Source organism: Petaurus breviceps, unplaced genomic scaffold (assembly GCF_028583685.1).
Source record: "Petaurus breviceps papuanus isolate PSGF00001 unplaced genomic scaffold, PetGlider_PUasm1.0 98, whole genome shotgun sequence".
In the NCBI taxonomy this organism is placed as follows: domain Eukaryota; kingdom Metazoa; phylum Chordata; class Mammalia; order Diprotodontia; family Petauridae; genus Petaurus; species Petaurus breviceps.
Window position 1 is genome coordinate 17,780,470 of NW_027187460.1, and position 19,387 is coordinate 17,799,856.

General features: G+C 35.3%; 1 protein-coding gene across 14 annotated transcripts in view; it reads right to left on the bottom strand.

The window, feature by feature from the left end:
• PHF20L1 (PHD finger protein 20 like 1) overlaps positions 1–19,387 on the bottom strand; it is a 124,536-nt gene that overhangs the window by 74,844 nt on the left and 30,305 nt on the right. For 9 of the 14 annotated variants that reach the window (XM_069081174.1, XM_069081179.1, XM_069081178.1 and 6 more), the window contains exons 4-7: positions 18,378–18,466; positions 18,058–18,147; positions 6,088–6,295; positions 5,027–5,155 (exon numbers count right to left, since the gene is read on the bottom strand). In XM_069081174.1, the coding sequence (XP_068937275.1) occupies positions 5,027–5,155; positions 6,088–6,295; positions 18,058–18,147; positions 18,378–18,466 (516 nt within the window). The remainder of the gene's footprint in view (positions 1–5,026; positions 5,156–6,087; positions 6,296–18,057; positions 18,148–18,377; positions 18,467–19,387) is intronic. The other 5 variants (XM_069081166.1, XM_069081168.1, XM_069081167.1 and 2 more) reach the window with 5 other exon arrangements.

Genomic DNA, 19,387 nt, shown 5'->3' on the forward strand with positions numbered 1-19,387 from the left:
AAGGAACCATCCACATGTCCTCTTGGGAGGCACACTGCCTTTTACCTCACTAGTGTGTTCTCAAGGCCATTTACAATTAATATATCCTTATGAGTTCAGTTGTCATTATATTATTATTTCAGTCTATTTGTGTATCTTCTTCAAAGAGTCACATGGATTCCCAGTAAGGTACTAGGAAAGGTATACTGAGTCATCAAACCAAGTAAAAAAACATGTCAGAAAAGTGGGGCCTCTATCTCGAGTACAGAAATTCCATCTTCTCCAAATTCTACTCCTGCAGCAGAGCTGTTTCTCTTTAAATCACTAGTTAGAACAATTCTGTTTCACTCTTGCCACAGGATGTTATACAATGTTATAAAATCTTAAAAATGGATGGGGGCTGAAAGTGCCACCATAATCCCTAAAAAGGGTAAGGATCTGGCTCTCTCCAAAGTCACTAGTCTTTTTACTCTTAAGAAATAAAAGGAAAAGATGCAGTTATCTTTAAGAAAAGAGAAAGAAAAAAGTTCCCCCCTGAGTACTAAAGAAAGGGAAGGAGAATGAGGGGCACAAGAATGAATAAGTAAAGAATAAAATTATATTTTTTATTAATCAATTGAAAAATCACTAAATGAAAGTTACAATAAAGTTTACTAGTAGATTCTACTTTTCACTTTAATTACTCCTGGTGGCTCAGTGAATACAACACTGGGCCTGGAGTCAGGCAGATATGAGTTCAAATCCTGTCTCAGTTACTAGCTGTGTGACAATGGCAAATCACTTTAAAAAAAAAAGGAAAAAAATTCACTTTTTGCCTTAGAGTCCACATCTGTAAAATGAGCATAGGAGATAATTTTTGTAAAGTTATTTGTAAATCTAAAAGCACTGTATAATGTTAATTACTCTAAAAAACAATTTCAACTAGAAAACAGCACACTGTCTAATGGAGTTAATGCCCTTATGAAAAACTTTGGCAATATTAATTACTAGATTAAGCAATTTGAATCATGTGATATTTAGCATAAATCAAGTAAAAAGCATTTATTAAGCACCTATTCTGTGGCAGGCATTGTGTTAAGTATTACATACAAATACAAGAACGAAACAATTCCTGATATCAAGGAGCTTACTCTTACTAATATCTATTAAATGGTTCCAGAGAAATACTGTATCTAGTAAAAAAAAAAAAGCATAATTGTGGACAATTAGCTTCACATAAATATTTTATGAATTGGTAAATGGCTGAACAGTGTCACAACGGGATTTCACAACTTCATGAGTCTATTTGTGATGATGCATTAAGACATTAATGAGAAATGTGGATTAGTAATGTAACCTCATGAAGGATATGACCACATACAACAGTTTTACCCTCCAACACCAAGTCAAGAATTCTATTAAGTGAAATCAAATGTTTTTTTAAAATAAAAAGATTAATAGTTTTAAATTTTAGATAATGAAAACCTATCTAAAGCTCAAAATAAGATTAGTGGCCTCCAATTATTAAAAATAAAAATATTTATATTCAGTGAAATTACTTTTTTTAAGAGCTCTAAAGCAGATATAGACAGTAATATTGTTATACAATTTATTAACTGGAAATGGTAATGAAATAAACTTCAATACCAGGGGTGAATTACTGTACATCATTTTGTTAAGTAAAAATAAATATTAATGGATCTCTATTATCTAAAGAGCTGATAAAATAATTATTTAGAAACAAAATTTTATTTTTCCAATGAGATGTGATAGAATCTTAAAAATCTACTAGACTGAAGAAAGAATAATTTCTTTAAAAAATTCACATCTTGGGGGCAGAGTCAAGATGGCAGAGTAGAAGCAGGACCTCCCCACTGCTCCCACCTTCCCCAATCCACGTACAAAGGGGACTCTAAACAAACTTTGGAGCTGCAGAACCCACAAAATGACAAGAAAAGCTAACCTCCCGCTGAGGACAGCCTGGCAGGCCGGGAGGAATCGGCCAGTGCAGTGCTCTGGGAGCCAAACCCAGCCCCACAACAAGGCTTTAGCCCCAGGGTCGGCCTGACCAGCCACCGGCCACAGGGATTCCAGATCAGCAGCAGCTGTGGCCATTTCCAGATTTATCAACACATAGATGCGAAGGACAAAGTGAGAGGTCAGTGCAATATGGACTTTGGGACCCAGTAAGTGGGAGTGCAAGGCTTTTGCCCCCGAGGCGAGAAGCCATTGAGGCGCCCTGCACAGCCAGCCAGCGCCAAGTGGAAGCTTCAGCTCCTGGCCTGCCGAGTGTAGGGGGACCAAGCACCAGTCTGAGGGGTAATCACTCTTGCTTTAATCTTCTTGGATCTGGATTGCAGTCTAGGGTGAAGGTCCTGGGGTGTGCATCCAGCTTGCCAGAGCTTGTGGAGATCTCAGAGACGGCACCCATCTAATACCTCCGGCAGCCGAGAAAACCCCAGAGTTTGGGATGAAAGCTCCCCTGTCTGGTGGCAGAGTCCTACTGTGGCAAAAAGCCCAGGGGTCAACTGACTGAGGGGCAACATGACCAGGCAAAGGAAACAAAGCAGACAAAAGATTCCAACATTACACTCCTACTTTGGGGACAAAAAGGATCAAAGCATGGAACAGGAGGAAGACAGTGAAGTTAGAACTCCTGCACCAAAAGCTTCAAAGGAAAATACGAGCTGGTTACAGGCCATAGAGAACCTTAAGAAGCAGATAAAAGAAGTGGAGGAAAAATTGGGAAGAGAAATGAGAACAATGCAAGAAAATTACAAAATGAGAGTCAACAACCTGGCTGAGGAAAATAATACCTTAAAAAACAGACTAACTCAAATGGCAAAAGAGGTCCAAAAAGGCAATGAGGAGAAGAATGCCTTAAAAAGCCAAATTTGGCAGATGGAAAAAGAATCTCAAAAGATCACTGAGGAGAATCATTCCTTCAGAATTAGATTGGAGCAAATGGAAGCTAATGACTTCATGAGAAACAGATCCAAACAAATGAAAGAATAGAAGGCAATGTGAAATATCTCATGGGAAAAACCACTGACCTGGAAAATAAATCCAGGAGAGATAATTTAGAAATTATTGGACTACCTGAAAGCCATGATCAAAGTAAGAACCTAGAAAACATCCTCCAGGAAGTTCTCAAAGAAAACTGCCCTTATGTTTTAGAACCAAAAGGCAAAATAGAGGTTGAAAGAATCCAACAATCACCTCCTGAAAAAGATCCCAAAAAGAGAACTCCTAGGAATATTATAGCCAGGTTCCAGAATTCCCAGATTAAGGAGAGAATATTACAAACAGCCAGGAAGAAACAATTTGAATATTGTGGTGCAATCAGGATAACCCAGGATCTGGCAGCTTCTACACTGAGGGATCGAAGGGCTTGGAATATGATATTCCAGAGGTCAAAAGAGCTGGGATTAAAACCAAGGGTCACCTACCCAGCAAAACTGAGTATCATGTTTCAGGGGAAAATATGGTCATTCAGTGGAATAGAGGACTTTCAAGCATTTTTGCTGAAAAAACCAGAGTTGAATAGAAAATCTGACATTCAGATACAAGAAGCACGAAAAGCATGAGAAGGTAAATAGGGAAAAGAAATCATAAGGAACTTATCAAAGTTGAACCATTAACATTCCTACATGGAAAAACAATAATTGTAACTTATGAAACTTTTCTCACTAGTTGAAGTGAATAGAAATATATATATGTCTCTACAGGAGGTTATATGGGCATATGAAAATATATGTAAATGTGTGTATATATGTTTACAGGTAGACATAGATAGAGGGCACAGGACCAATTCAACAGGGAGGGATGATACTTAAAAGGTGAAATTAAGAGATGAGAGAGGAATATAATGAGAGGAGATGGGGAGAGACAGAATGGGGTAAACTATCTCATATAGAAGAGGCAAGGGAAAATGGTTACAATGGAGGGGAAGAATAGGAAAGCAAAAGGGAATGGGTCAACTTTATTCCCATTGAATTTGGCTTGAGGAGGGAATGAAATACACACTAAATAGGGTATCTCACCCTCCAGGAGAGTGGGAGGGAAGGGGATGAGAGGGGGGATGATGGAAGGGAGGGCAGGCTGAGGGGGAGGGAAGTTGGAAGCACCCACTTTTGAAAAGGGACAGGATCAAAGTAGAGAATAGAACAAGTGGGAGGTGGGATAGGAGGGAGGGAAATACAGTCAGTCTTTTACAATATATCTATTATGTTATAGTTTTGCATTAGCCACATATGTACAACCTATACTGAACTGCTTATCTTCGCAGTAAGGGTGGGTGACAAGGGAGGAAGGGAATGAATCTGGAATTCAAAGTTTTAAAATCAAATACTCAAATATATATACACATATTTATGTGTGTATATATATATATACACACACTATTATTAATACTATTTTACATGTAATTGGGAAATAAGATATACAGGCACTGGGGCATGGAGATCCACTGGAAAAGTCGAAAGGGGTATGGGAGAAAATATGGGAGAGAGTAGATTGGAGGAGGGGATATCCTGTGGGGCTGCTATTTTGGAGCGATGGGTAGGGGAAAAATGGGGAGAAAATTTGTAACTCAAAATCTGGCAGAAACGAATGATGTAAATCAGAAGTTAATAAAGCATTTGAAAAAAAACATTCACATCTCTTAAAAAAAATCACAATAAATAAGTCCATAGAGGTCTACAGGAAAAGTAGTGCATTTCTAACAGTGAAAATTATTCTTACTTTTGAGTTGATTAAAGAATATCACAACATTTTATAAAATTTAACCTCTATGACCCTCACAACATCCCTGTGAGGTAGGTGCTAGTTTTCTTATTTTACAGAAGAAAAATATGACAGAGTGACAGGGGCTTAACAAAGATTGGCAGGGGCGTGGGGGGGAGCACTATAGAACTGGATTTTATCAATTACCTAAGTGCCCTGTCCATACAAAAACAGGTTAAAATTTTATATGAATTATTGCTGAAAAAATAAGCTGTAGCTACAAGAAAGCTTTGATTCCCTCCATTGTCAAACCCAGCCAAAAAAAAAAGTCATCACAGTTTACCAGTAATCTTGTTAAGACGAGCTCTCTTTGCCTGAAAAGAGTTGCCTTGATTACTTTTCCTCTTGTGTGATAATGCGCTCTCTGGCTGTGGAAAGACCATCTTTGGAACAGTCTCTACGTGGAGTCCTACTATTAATGAAATACACATATATGAGTTTATCAGTAAATTTAAAATTAAAGCACACAAACATCTCATCTTTTTAATGACAATACAAAAAGAACATTTTGTACATAAATTTCAAATCTTGAGGAGGTAAAAACAAAAGGCATCAGGACTTTTCTGATAGTATACCCAATCCTGTCCAGACTGACCAGAACATGGCACATGCCTGAATCCAATATTCATTCCTCATATAGGAAAAGAGAGAATCCTAATTTTAGATCATCTTGGTTATCTGAATTACTTTGACTAGCCAAAATTCGCAACCAAAAAAGCTGGCACAAAAAGAATTACACTTATATGCTTCAAAATTATGGTAAAAATAATCATTAGTATATGCTATATATATTATTAATAAAATGTTAATGAGAAATTGATTTTTCGGCCAAGAAAATCATAGAAAAACTGCCTGTCCACATCAGATGGCTATGCAGAAAATTATTTTTATATCTCCTTACACAGGAACTGCTATGTATTTACCAAGAACATTACAGTCTATAAAAGAGTGTCAAGTTTGCAGTCCCCAAATGTGGCTAGCAACATTCCTGATTAAAATGTAATCGGGAAATAGAAAATAAAGCAAAAATACAATAGAATACAGATGTTAATATGTGGTTTTCTGTGTCAACATACAGCCATAGGGATTCTTATATACAATTTAGTGACCTCTACTTGAGTTGGACACCACTGATCTACAAGTTACTTAGGATATGTACTTGGTAAGGGGATAGCTGTCAACCAGAGAATATTGATATATAGGCCATATAAGTTAATAATCATGGTGTGCAGGGAAAAAAAAAGAGCCTAATGCAATACCTTGCTGTACACAATTCTTGGTGAACAAAGTACACAATCTGAATTTATCACCAAAGAAAGAGTAAACATGAGAATTCTTTTGTACCAAAAGTTTCACTTGATGTTGGCAGTTCTTCCTTTTTCTCAACTTCTTGTATGGCTGTAGAGGTTGATGTTTCTTCCTTCTTTGAAGATATTTTAAACCATTTTCTTTCTTCTTTATCTTTATTGCTGTTTGCACTGGTTCGAGGCTTACTCCCTGTTTTGTTCTTGGCTGCTGCAGCAGCAGCTGCTTTGACTAAAGCTATCCAATCCTCCAAAAAAAGAAAAACAAAAATATGTAAAATATTTAAAATTATTCAAGAAAAAGCAAGCATTTTTATGAACTAAAGCAATTTTAAAGAAAAATTACAAAATATCTGTTGAAATATATTTTGACAATATTACCAAAGTGGGGGATTTTAGGTCTTCCTTTTAATTCCCTATTAAGTTGACAGTATAATCATTCATAAACTGGAAAAATATCAAGTCCTGGGTTACTTTAAGCCTTCAGATTACTTAAGACTTCAACAAAAATATAATCTGATATACTCCAAGAAATCTAAATCAAAGTATTATGAATTTCATGACAAATTGGAAAAGTAGCAAGGTGCTTTTGTGCTGGGTTTCATTTCCACTGTACAGAATGAACTCAGTAAAGAAAGAACAATGGATCTGTAATTAGATGATCTGCATCTGAATCCTGTTCCTGCTACTTACTAACATGACCTTGGATAAATCATTTAACCATTCTGAGCCTCGGTGTTCTCATATGTAAAAGGAGGAGAATGCTCCAGATGATCTCTGAGGTACCTTGCAGCTATAAATATGCTACGACTCTATACTAGAATCCTAGTTTAATTCATGCAAAGGGGAAAAGAGGAAGCAACACTTATGTTTTTATTTCAAAGAAAAATGAAATGCATTTCTATAGAATTCTATCTCTCTTCCCAAGAAAATATACTTTTTCACAATTAGAGTGGGTCTAATGGAACATAATATAAGATGATTGCTGGCATATTTGATTTTTAATTAGTTTGCGATTTTTCTATTAAAAACTATACTATAGATCATAACACCATATTCTATAAGCTAACATTTTAGAAAGACGGTAGGTTACTAGTGGATAAATGATCAAAAGATAGCAAGTAGTTCTTAAATGAAGAACTGAAAATTATTAGCAACTATAGAAAGGACTGCTTCAAATTACTAGAAATAAGAGAAATGAAAATGAGAAAACCTTTCAAAATTCACCTCATACCTAGCAAATTCTTAGAGATGACACAATAAGATAATGTTGCTGGAATTGCAGGGAAACAGGCACCCTAATTCACTACTGATGGAAGTATGAATGGCTCTAACCATTCTGGAAAGTCATTGAGATTCATACTAAGTGACTAAAATAACTGTGCCCTTTGACCAAGATATCCCATTTATAAGTCCATATTGCAAGGAGGTTTTATAAAGGCAGAAACATCCCAGAAAAACAAATAGCATCACTTTTTGTCCTGAACAAGAAAGAAAGTAGCTGCTCATTGACTGAAAATGGCTAAACAAATATTGGCACATGGAAGTAATGAAATATTATTACACTGCAAGAAATTATGAATATGATCACAAAAGCAAAGTAAAATAAACAGAACCAAGAAAACAATATATGCAAATACTTCAACAAAAAATGATAAGGAAAAAGGGGGGGAAAACCCTGAAACTGATTGTTATACAATTATAATGAGCTTGGCTCTAAAGAAAAAATAGGAAATGCACCTCTGTCCCCTTTTTTGCAGACATCAGGGACTTTAGGGATGGAACACTATATGGAATGTTGGATTTGCCTGATATGTTGATTAGCTTTCCTGAACTACTTTTTTTTTCTTATCTTTGTTATAAGCAATAGATCTCTAGGTGAGGGAAGGAGTGATTTGAAATGAAAGTAATAACAAAACCTATAAGCAGTTTAAAGTAGAAAAAGTAAGACAGTTGAGAAATGAGGAAGAATGTTAATAGGATGAGATATTTAGCTCAATGGTTATAGAAATTACATGATAAATTTAGTTTGAAGACCCAACTGCCAAACTAGATCACCAAATTCTTCTATGACTGCAAGACAGTTACAAAGGTACTTTTCACTAAATAATACTAATCCATTTCCTCTTCCACAGATGACCAATTTTTGCTGCTAAGCATATATTGCTCAAATTCACTAATTAAAGAAGTTTAACAAAGGATAAGTGGAGGTGAAAATGAATGGTTCTGCAGGTAATATGCAGACAAAGAAGTGACATCAGAAACAAAACTTAAGGATTTTTAAACTCAGATCCTTCACAAAAATCCTACCTGATGTTTCTTAGTGGAATGAAAAAGACCCTGAGTTCTCAAAGACTATGCCTGTAAAGTGTAAGTTTTAGGAGAATCTGTGATAGAAAGGGAAAAGTACACAGGATGTCCATTGTCTAGTCTAGCCAAGTATGGAGAGCCTCATCAAGAGTAGGCTGGTCACTAGAAGACAAATCCTTTGGACAATGCATCCAGTGGAAAAATATGAAAGGGACATTAGGCCTGGACAGCCCTCTTCTATTCTTCACTGATCATCATGGAGTGGCCAAAGAGAAGGTAGAGGGTGTTTAGAATAACAAGATCTTAAGTCTACCAATAAACACTTAACTGATGGTACTATAAATGTAGGAAAGATCTTGTGAAATAGAGGACAGAGAACCATCTATGGATTTCGGGAGACCCCTGTTAAGTCCTGTACCTGCATGACACTGGACATTTCATGTTTTTACCTTTCAGTGGTCTAGGAAACTCTCTTGAATCTGTAAGCTATAAATGAATTGCTGATTGATATAAAGTTTCCATATCAGGTGTTAATACACACTAATGAAATCATAGGCAAAAGGAAAAGAAAATCAATTATGATGTGAAAGCCTTGTCCAAAAACCAGTATGTCAACATATTAACAAAGTAGCTAAACCATATCAATTTTGACAATCCCACTTACAAATGAAAACAGAAGACATGATGAATTTTCAACTAAACAGAAATATAGCTCAGAAGTTCTTCCTAGAAAGATATCATCTTGATCTCAAGGACAAAAGGAAACATCATTTCACTGGACAATTGCTCATTTTGCCTTTCAACAGCCTAAGCTAAAAAGCTTCCATGAATTAATTGCAGCTGATGAAGCAACAGCATATCATTATACACACAGAATAGTCCAAAAGGGTAAAAGAGGTACAAAAACCCAATGAAGAGAAGAATAATAGAGGATTGTCCAAATGGAAAAAGATGTACAAAAATTCATCGAAGAGAACTCCTTAAAAAGTAGAACTGGCCAAATGGAAAAGAAAGCATAAAAGCTTACTGAAGAAAATAATTCCTTAAAAGTTAGAAATGGACAAGTGGAAGCTAATGACTTATGAGACATAAAGAAACAATCAAAAATCAAAAGAAGGAAAGAAATCAAAAGAAAATGTGAAATATCTCATTGGAAAAACAACTGACCTGGAAAATATATCCATGAGAGATAATTTAAGAATTATTGGACTTCCTGAAAGTCATGATAAAAAAAAAAGAGCCTAGACACCATCTTTTAAGAAATTACCAAGGAAAACTTCCTTCATATTCTAGAACCCTGAAAACTCCCAGAAATATTATAACCAAATTCCAGACCTCCCAGATCAAGGAAAAAATACTGCAAGTGGCAAAAAAGAAATAATTCAAAAGAAATAATTCACAGTCAGAATAAAACAAGACTTAGCAACTTCTACATTAAATGATCAGAGGTTTTGGAATATGACATTTTAGAGGGCAAAAGAGCTAGGATTACAACCAAGAAAACACCTACCCAGTAAAACTGAGTATAATCCTTTAGTGGAAAAAAATGGACATTTAATGAAATAGAAGACTTTAAAGCATTCCTACTGAAAAAATAAGAGCTGAATAGGGAATCTGACTTTCAAATTCAAGATGCAAAGGAAGCACAAAAAGGTAAACAGGAAAGAGAAATCATAAGGAATTCAATAAGGTTAAACTATATGCCTACATGGGAAAATTATATTTATAACTCCTAAAAACTTTCTCATTATTAGGGTAATTAGGAGAATACATAGAAAGCAGAAGTGTAAGTTGAATGTGATGGTATGATTATATAAAAAAAGGAAAGTAAGGAATGAGAAAGAAGAATGCACTGGGAGAAGAGGAAAGGGAGAGGTAAAATGGGATAAATTACCTGACATAAAAGAGGCCTGAAAAAGATTTTAAACTGGAGGGCAAAAATGGGGGAAACAGGAAGGGGAATACATGATACTTACTCTCACTGGATTGGCTCAAAGAGGGAACAATATACATATTCATTTGGGTGTTGAAATCTATCTTGCCATACAGGAAAGTAGGAAAAGGGAAAAGAGAAGGGGGAAGAAGGGTAGCTGATATGAGGGAGGGCAGTTTAAGGGAGGTAAAAGTCAAAAGCAAAACAATTTTGAGAAAGGCAGGGTAAAAAGAGAGCAAAAGTAGGATAAACAGGGGAAATAGGATGGAGGCAAATAAAAAAATACATAGTTCATAATCATTACTGTGAAAAAATGTTTTTACAATGATTCTCCAATAAAGACTTCATTTCTCAAACATATGGAAAATTGAGTTAAATTTATAGAAATGCCATTCCTCAATGAGAAATGGTCAAAGGCAGTTTTTAGAGAAAGTAAACAAAGCTATCTATAGTTATATGAAAAAAAATGTTCTAAATCACTGTCAGACTGACTAATACGACAGAAAAGGAAAACGACAAATGTTGGAGGTGATGTGGAAAAATTAAAACACTAATGTACCATTGGTGAAGTTGTATTCAGCTATTCTGGAGGGTAATTTGGAACTATACCCAATGGGCAACAAAATTATGCATACCCTTTGACCAAGCAATACTACTACTAGGTCTGTATCCCAAAGAGATAAAAAACAAAAAGGAAAAGGACCTATTAGTACAAAAATATTTACAGCAGCTTTTTTAGTGGTGGTGAAGAATTGAAAATTGAGGGGGTATCCATCAATTGTGGAATAGCTGAGCAAGGTGTTATATATGATTGTGATGTAATACTACTGTGCTTTAAGAAATGATGAGCAGGATGCTCTCAGGAAAACATGGAAAGACTTAAATGAACTGATGCAAAGTGAAATACACAAAACCAGGAGAACACTGTACACAGGAACAGCAATGCTGTATGATGATCAACTACGAACAACTTAGCTATTCTCATGAATACAATGATCTAAGACAATTCTCTAAGATTTATGAAAGATACTGTCCACATCCAGAAAAAGAACTGACAGTAGAACCTGAATGCAGATCAAAGTTTTTTTTTTTTGGGGGGGGAGGGATTTTGGAGGGCAATTGGAGTTAAGTGACTTGCCCAAAGTCACACAGCTAGTGTGTCAAGTATCTGAGGCTGGATTTGAACTCAAGTCCTCCTGACTCCAAGGGCCAGTGCTCTTTTTACTGCGCCATCCCCAAGATATTTTTTCTTTTCTTTCTTTATTTGGGTACAGTTTTTTAGTTTTGCTTTCTTCCGCAGAATGACTTACAAGGAAATGTGTTTTGCATGACTAAAAATATATAACCCATGTCAGATTGCTTTTCCTTCTCAATTGAAGGAGGGAGGGATGGAGAGAATTTGGAACTCAAAATTGGAAAAACAAAAAGGAATATTAAAATTGTTTTTTACATTTAATTGAGAAAAAATAAAATGTTAAATAAGACTTAGAAAAAAAGGGGGAAAAAGAGGGGTTTCCTCTGCTTGATAAAGTCCTTCACATGTTATTGTCCGCATCTAACACTGTACTGATTTCATTAAGCTTCAGAATAAAATAGAACCCCCTCCATAAAATTAATGACTATTCAAGAGAGACCAGCCTAACAATCCAAATCAAATGGATGAAAAATGTCTATTGCCTAAACTATGCCAGGCAGCTAGATGGGCAATCCATTGAGTTAGTCCATCAGTATATATATTTTGGATAGATAGTACATATGGACAATGAGCTGCAGTCCATAAATTAATCATGTAGATGAGAAAGAGAAGAATAGTCTAGAATTTAGGGATGGAGAATTTGTGGCCTCAAGGCCAAATATGGTCTTCTAGGTCCTTGGGTGCAGCCTTTTGACTAAGTTCGAGTTTTATCGAACAAATCTTTTTATTAAGGGGATTTGTTCTATGAAGTTTGGATTCAGTCAAAGGGCTGCACTTGAGGACTTAGAGAGTCACATGTGGCCTTGAGGTCAAAGGTTCCTCACCCCTGGTCTAGATCATAGGACTACACATTTAAAGTTGGACCTGAGAAACCGTCTAGCCCAGCCCCCTCATCTTATGGATAAGGAACTGAAGCAAGAAAGGCAAAGGGATATGCTCAAGATCACTCAGGAAATGAGTAAAAGAAGTGGGATTTGAACTCAGATTTTTTTCTCCCCATAAATACAGTATCTTTTCTACTGAACCAAACTGTTAAAAAGTACTGCATGAAGTTCCTTGACGTTGGAATTGTAGGCTCTCAGAAGCAACAACAGTTTGTTAACTCTCACTTATTAAGCTAGTGGCTGAGCTAGAGGAGGTTTTAAGATATACAATGTTTTTGAGGAAGCTGGCTTCCAAAAGCAAGTATATAAGTTAATCAGTAGAAAAAGAAGGGAAAAAGTAAGCTATAAAGAAAAATGTAGCTAAGTAACTGTTTATTCATTTGACAAACTGGGTGTAGCCAACTTCTCAGAAAGGATCATGAACAAGCCTGAAAATGAGTTAGTCAGTGAGTCAACCAGCATTTACTAAGTATCTACTATGTGTCAGACAGTGTGCTAGATACAACAATGCAATACACTAGCTTAAAAGCACATCTCAAAAATAGGATGCATACTTAGAAATATGTTGTTGTTGTTCAGTCATTTCAGACAAGTCCAACTCTTTGAGACACGATTTTGGGGTTTTCTTGGCAAAGATATTGGAATGGTTTGCCATTTCCTTCTCCAGCTCATTTTTCAGATGAGGAAACTGAGACAAACAGGGCTAAGTGACTTAATCCAGGGTCACAAAACACAAAAGTGTCAGAAGCTGGATCTGAACTCCTGACTCAGGGTCTAGCTCTATCCATTGCACCATCTAGTTGACCCTAGCTTAGAAATATTTTAAGTAAAAAACTGAGACAATTACTCTAAAACATATTCAGAATTATCTGCAGTAATATCTGGTTCTGGTTTATATTACTAAGGAAGATGTACAGACCATCTTGAAGGACATCTAAACTGTCTATCTATCTACACAGAGACAGAAAATGTTTAGATACCAAATGTCATGAAAAGTATCCCAAAAGTTTTGGCCTCCAGAACAGAATTGACAATTTCATTTTGACAACACAGTAAACAACGGTGGAGAAGCAAGATTAAGAAATAGTTAACATATAGGATTTGTCCGGTAAACGGTTTGGGGAGACATAGTAGAGAATGATGAGGTGATAGAAAACTAGGATAGAAAACTTAACAGAGACAGACGTCTCTCAATAACCAATACCTAGGGCTTAGGGAAGACATTTTCAGAGACTGAGTAGACAAGCTAATGAAACCAGAGATATTTGGGCAGAAGAGAGAAAAGCAGAAGAGAAAGAGGGAGTCATTCTTCCTCAAGAATATGCTAAGATTTTCTAAAAATTAATTTGAACCTTGCTTCTCCAGAATAAATGGCCAAATAATTTAAAAGTTATAGCACAGCTGTAGGAAGTACAAGGTCTTAATTTCTTCACCTATCAAAACAAGGGGGTTGGGCCACATTATTTCTAAGGTCTCTTTTGATTCTAAATGTTCTATCTCTATGAGAAACTGATCAAGACATGTGGGCTTTGAGCTAAAAAAAAAAATCCCTTCCACCTACTCACCTCTTTGAGAGCCTGGAAGAAAAGTGCAACTAATGAGACAGAGACTTTAAACTTGTTAAATCAGATGGTCAAGAAGAACCTGTGTGCTCTTTAAAATCTTAGACTGTCAAAATTATTATTATTATTCTTTTCTCTTTGAGCAGCAGCATCATATTTAAAAAGTGAGCATATAAATATGGGCATCTAGGTAACACAATGGATAGAGTGCTGGGCCTGAAGTCAGGACAACTTATCTTCCTGAATTCAAATCTGACTTCAGCCACTTACCAGCTCTATGAGTCTGGGTAAGTCATTTAACCCCGTTTACCTCAGTTTCCTCATCTGTAAATGAGCTGGAGAAGTAAATGGCAAACCACTCCAGTATCTTAGCCAAGAAAATCCCAAAAAGGGTTATGGTGAGTTGGACAATACTGAAACAACTGAACAACAACAAAAATCATATAAAAGAAAAAGCACTGCAACAGAAGAAGACATGGGTTTGAATCCCACCTCTTACAACTATTTTATTGTAGGCAAATCAGAGAAACTCTCGGTCTCAGTGTCTTATCTGTAAAAGTGGGATCAATCGGCAACTATTTTGGAGTCAAGTATTGTGCTTGGCACTGGACAATTAAGTACAAGAAATGAAATTTCCCACTCAAAGAAAGTTGTACTCCTTAACTTACAGAGTATTTATGAGAATCAAGTAGAACATGAATAAAGGGCTACATAAACACCAGCTATTAGTACAATTATTTTCCTTCATGTACTAGAAGCAACTAGATGTATTACCTTGATCCTTTGTTGTGAATATGGGTTAAGGCTGGCACTGATCTTATTGGTGAATTATAAGTGTTTAACTATTCTGTGGTTTTTAACAACCTTATTATTCCACCAAATATCTCTGGTTTCATCAGTTTGTCTATTCAGTTTTCTTTACTTAATTTCAGGACTACAGCTTATACAATGCCTTTCCCTACAGAACTGTATTTTCTCTTACTAGCAATTTGAAAGCATACAGAATAACCATCCTAAGGGAAGATCTAGCAAAATACAAATGGGGTTGAGGAGTGAAGTACAAAGAACTAGGCAAAGAGGAAGAATATGTCTGGTCTCAGTAGGTTGGTTAAATTATTTATGCTAGAGCAAGAACTCTCAACCAAGAAGGAGAAGTTTGGTTATTGTACATTCTCATTATTGCAAAATGATCTGTTGGTTTTAGGGTCTCAAAGGGTTGTCTGTGATATCCTGAGGCATCTAGAATGTAAGAGGTGCTTCTTAGAAAGGCAACACTTAAAGTATTCCACAGTCGAGATTTCACATACCTTTCCAAAATTATTTCATATTACAGTACTCCCTTGAATGTGCTTACCGTCCAGTTAAAATTGTCTACTATCTCTTTTCTGAAGACACTGCCCCACCCCGCACACTTCTGGACTTTTGCATAGCTGGGTCCCCAGTTCTAGAACATCCTCTTTCATTTTCTTGGGCTTCTTAGAATCCTGTGCTTCCTTCCCAACATATCTTGGGCATCATCTCCTGATTCTCCAGTTAGTTAATGTTCTCTCCCTCTTGATATCATTTTGCATCACTCTGTTTATCTATTTGTTTACACATGATATCCTTCCAGTCCAGTAGAGTGCAAACTCCTAGAGGGCAAGGATTATTTTTGGTTTTGTACCTCCAGCATGGAGCGACTTGTATAGTGGGTACTTAATATTTGTTGAATTGAACTGATCTTCAAAAATACTAAAATATATATATATATATATTTTTTTTTTTTGCTTTTTGGAGGGCAGTTGGTGTTAAATGACTTGCCCAAGGTCATATGGCTAGTTCTTGTGTTAAGTGTCTGAGGCTGGATTTGAACTCAGGTCCTCTTGACTCTAGGGCCGGCTCTACTCACTATGCTACCTAGCCGCCCCCGAAATACTAATATTTAACTGAATTAGAGATAGCTGTCATGTCCTCTTTAGGTAAACAAGTTAAGAAAAAAAAGTAAAAGAACTCCTTTACTACCTTGCTCTGAAGACAGACTCACAGAGCCCAAAGACAAAAAGCATTATGGTTCAAACTTACCTCCACAATTAATGATGATGGCTGACATTTACACAGCACCGACCATATGCTAGGCATTGTGCTAAGTACTTCACAAAAATCTACTCACTTGATCCTCACAACAAGCCTGAGGGAGTTGCTACACTTTTTTTCTGGTCCAGGTCAGGAGTGATGACAGTCAAGAGAAGTGCTGTGCTCCTCCCTCTAGTTATCATTTTTTCACATAAATTAGTTTTCACATAAATAAGTTTCTCTTCCTCCCCCCAAAGAACTTCACATTCCTATTATTTTACTTCAACAATTTCCATATGTAAATTTGGCCAATTGACATGTGAAGTTCCCTAACTTCCTATTTCCTAGAGAAATGTTTTGAAGTTACTTAACTTAATAGTAGACTTTTCCCTAATCAGATCAAAGAATTAGTTTCAAGGGTATCACAAAAATAGAATTTTTCAAACTTCACTGAAAGTTTCTTGTTTTTTGTTTCTTGTTTACCCTGAGGCTTGTTGAAAGAGTATAACATGAACATTTCAGGAGGGCACTGTTATTTTTGTACAATAGCTTTATCATTTAAAGTAACTTATTAGTTCTTTATAAAGAACCAATCAAAATCTAGAAAACACCAAGTTCAAGATTTAAATTCCCGGTGCCTATACAACCACTATAAAACTTCCTAATCTCAAAACGGGCATGCCTCACCCCTTGTTAACTTGTGAAGACATCAGAAAAATACATGCATGAAATCAAAGTACTGGATAAAATATTTTATTCAAAAATACTTCCTTGCACATGTAATGAAAAATCACGCAAAAAAATTTAGAACTGAAGAAAAGAGGCTAATATCCAACTTTCCTCCCAAACAACTTGTCCTATGAAGTTGCAAAATTCTTATAACAGATTTAACTTTAACATGTAATATATGATGTAAATACAAAGTGTTAAAGTTAATTTTTAAATTGATTTTTAAATACACTAATATATGCAACCAGCAATTCTAAAATTATTTATATTTTGAGTCATTATGGCAAGTTGCCTAAAAACCTCTAACGTCACTTATTATTATTATTGTCTTTTCGGGGCATATGACTAATCAGGATAATAAAATTTTATTTTTAAAATGGTTTAAATCAATAATGAGCCTTGTTTCACAAATTAAATATACAAGTGTCAAGGTATTTTCCCATTCCTACATTACATTTTTCCATGCAAAAATCCAAGAAGTCATAATATTTCTGAAATAATAAAATTCTAAATAATTTTTCAAAAACATTTTGTGTACACATATAAATGTACCAGTGGTTCCATCTGAAAAGAACTTCTAAATATGCCCTTTAAATTACTAAGTTCTGCATTTGTAGCAAGGGAAAATCTGCTAGTGGGAGCTGTTTATTCCATTTCACAATAGTAAAAAAATATCTAGCTGCTTAAAAAATAATTTCTATAATTTCCTTGCCAAGAAAACAATTTAGAAGAAATTTTAAGAGAAAATCTTTAGCTGATTAAATTTACTAAGAAATGCCAATAAACTGACACAATTATTTTTCAGTGTCCTTGCAGATAGTCTGTTACAAAAACTATGACTTTCTACCCAGTACAAAGAAATATTAGACTATGCAATCTCTGATCCCCTAAAAGACTATTTTACCAAATTTCCAAATTTAAAACTTTTTAAATTACTTTCTAGTGCTTAATTGTAGGTCCAGGTGCTGAAAATCCCAAATAACAGCAGAATATAAAAATTATTATTTTAATCTTCTACTGGCACCTTTTTTTTCCAGGATTTCAAGAAGTGTATTTAACAAATGCATAAGTGATTTTAAATCACACCCCAAATTCTCTTATGAATGCTTAATATTCATTCTTTCTCTGAATTGTAACAAAGTATTAACTAAATTGATCATATTGTATCAGATACAGTAACCTAAGAGAAAACAGCCTACAGAGGGTCAGGTAAGCGCCTTTTAAGAAAGCTACATTAGTATGACTTGGGGTAGGGAGAGAGGATAAAAAGAAAACTCAATATAAAATTTTATAGTAAAAAATAACTTTCAAAGCCACACTATATACTGTAAAAAGAGGCACTTACCTGACTTCCCACAGACTGGTTCCACGCTCCAGCTGGGTCGATAGGACAACACCAGCTTAGTGGATGCTGGGATTTCACCTGGAACAGAAACTAGTGACCTATAACTTTAGCAGGTCTAAAACCAAAGAAGCAAATATCATGTGTATAATTTCTGTGACATTCAAGACCTCACTTACGTGCTGCTATTTGGGGTTATCAGCACATAACCCTACAATTAGTTTATTCTTTAAAAATAAATAGCTATAGGTCACCATTCATGAATGCCTTTTTAGTCCTCAACAGACAAAAATGATTTAACAAGGAATAGTGAACATTCTTACCTGCCCTTTGGCATCCTCTGGCATGGCTTTAATGTGCATTCTTTTTAAACATCGAATAACTCCATCATAGAATTGTACCGTAAATGTTCCTGAAACATGATTAATTTCATTAATTACAAAATTCAGCTGTCAGGTACAACAACCCTTAAATCTAACTAGCTATCCATTGAGAGAAAGAAACATTACATGACTAAAACAGTTGAGCTGCCAATGTTGCTGAGTGAAGTGAGCATAACTAGGAGAACACTTTACATGGTAACAGCAATACTATGCAATGATCAACTTTGATAGACCTAACTCTTCTCAGCAATACAATGATCTAAAACAATTCCAAAAGACCCATGATGGAAAATGCTATCCATATCCAGAGAACGAACTATGGAGTCTGAATGCAGACTGAAGCATAGTATTTTTTCCCCTTTTGTTCCACATGACTAAGGTGGAAATATATTTAATATGATTATACATGTATAGCCTATATCAGACTGCTTGCAATCTTTGCGGAGGAGCATGGAGAAGGAGAGGAGAAAAAATTTGGAACTCAGAATCTTACAAAGGTGAATGATTAAAATTATATTTACATGTAATTGGAAAAAAATTAAATACTATTAAGAGGAAAAAACAAAAACCATAAAATGTAAATGTTGGAAGGAACCTTAAAGGTTATCCAATCTAACTAAACAAGAACCTCCAGAGTATCATAGTTTATTAAGTCTGCATTCTCAGGACCATTAAAAGACAATTGTATATATTTACTCTTAGACAGAACAATTATAATTCAAAACAAGGAAGTTAATTTTTTTTCCTGGAGAGGTACTGTATCATGAATTGAGGCATATAATTATGATAATCACCATGGAAATAAAACACACATTTCTCTCTCTTTCCCCACACACATATATATGTATAAAAATGCTTGACAGTATTTCCACAAGCATTACTCTACACTCTGAAAGTTAATTTCCATTAAAACACTGAGAAGAATATAAAAATTCAAAAAAATTAATATG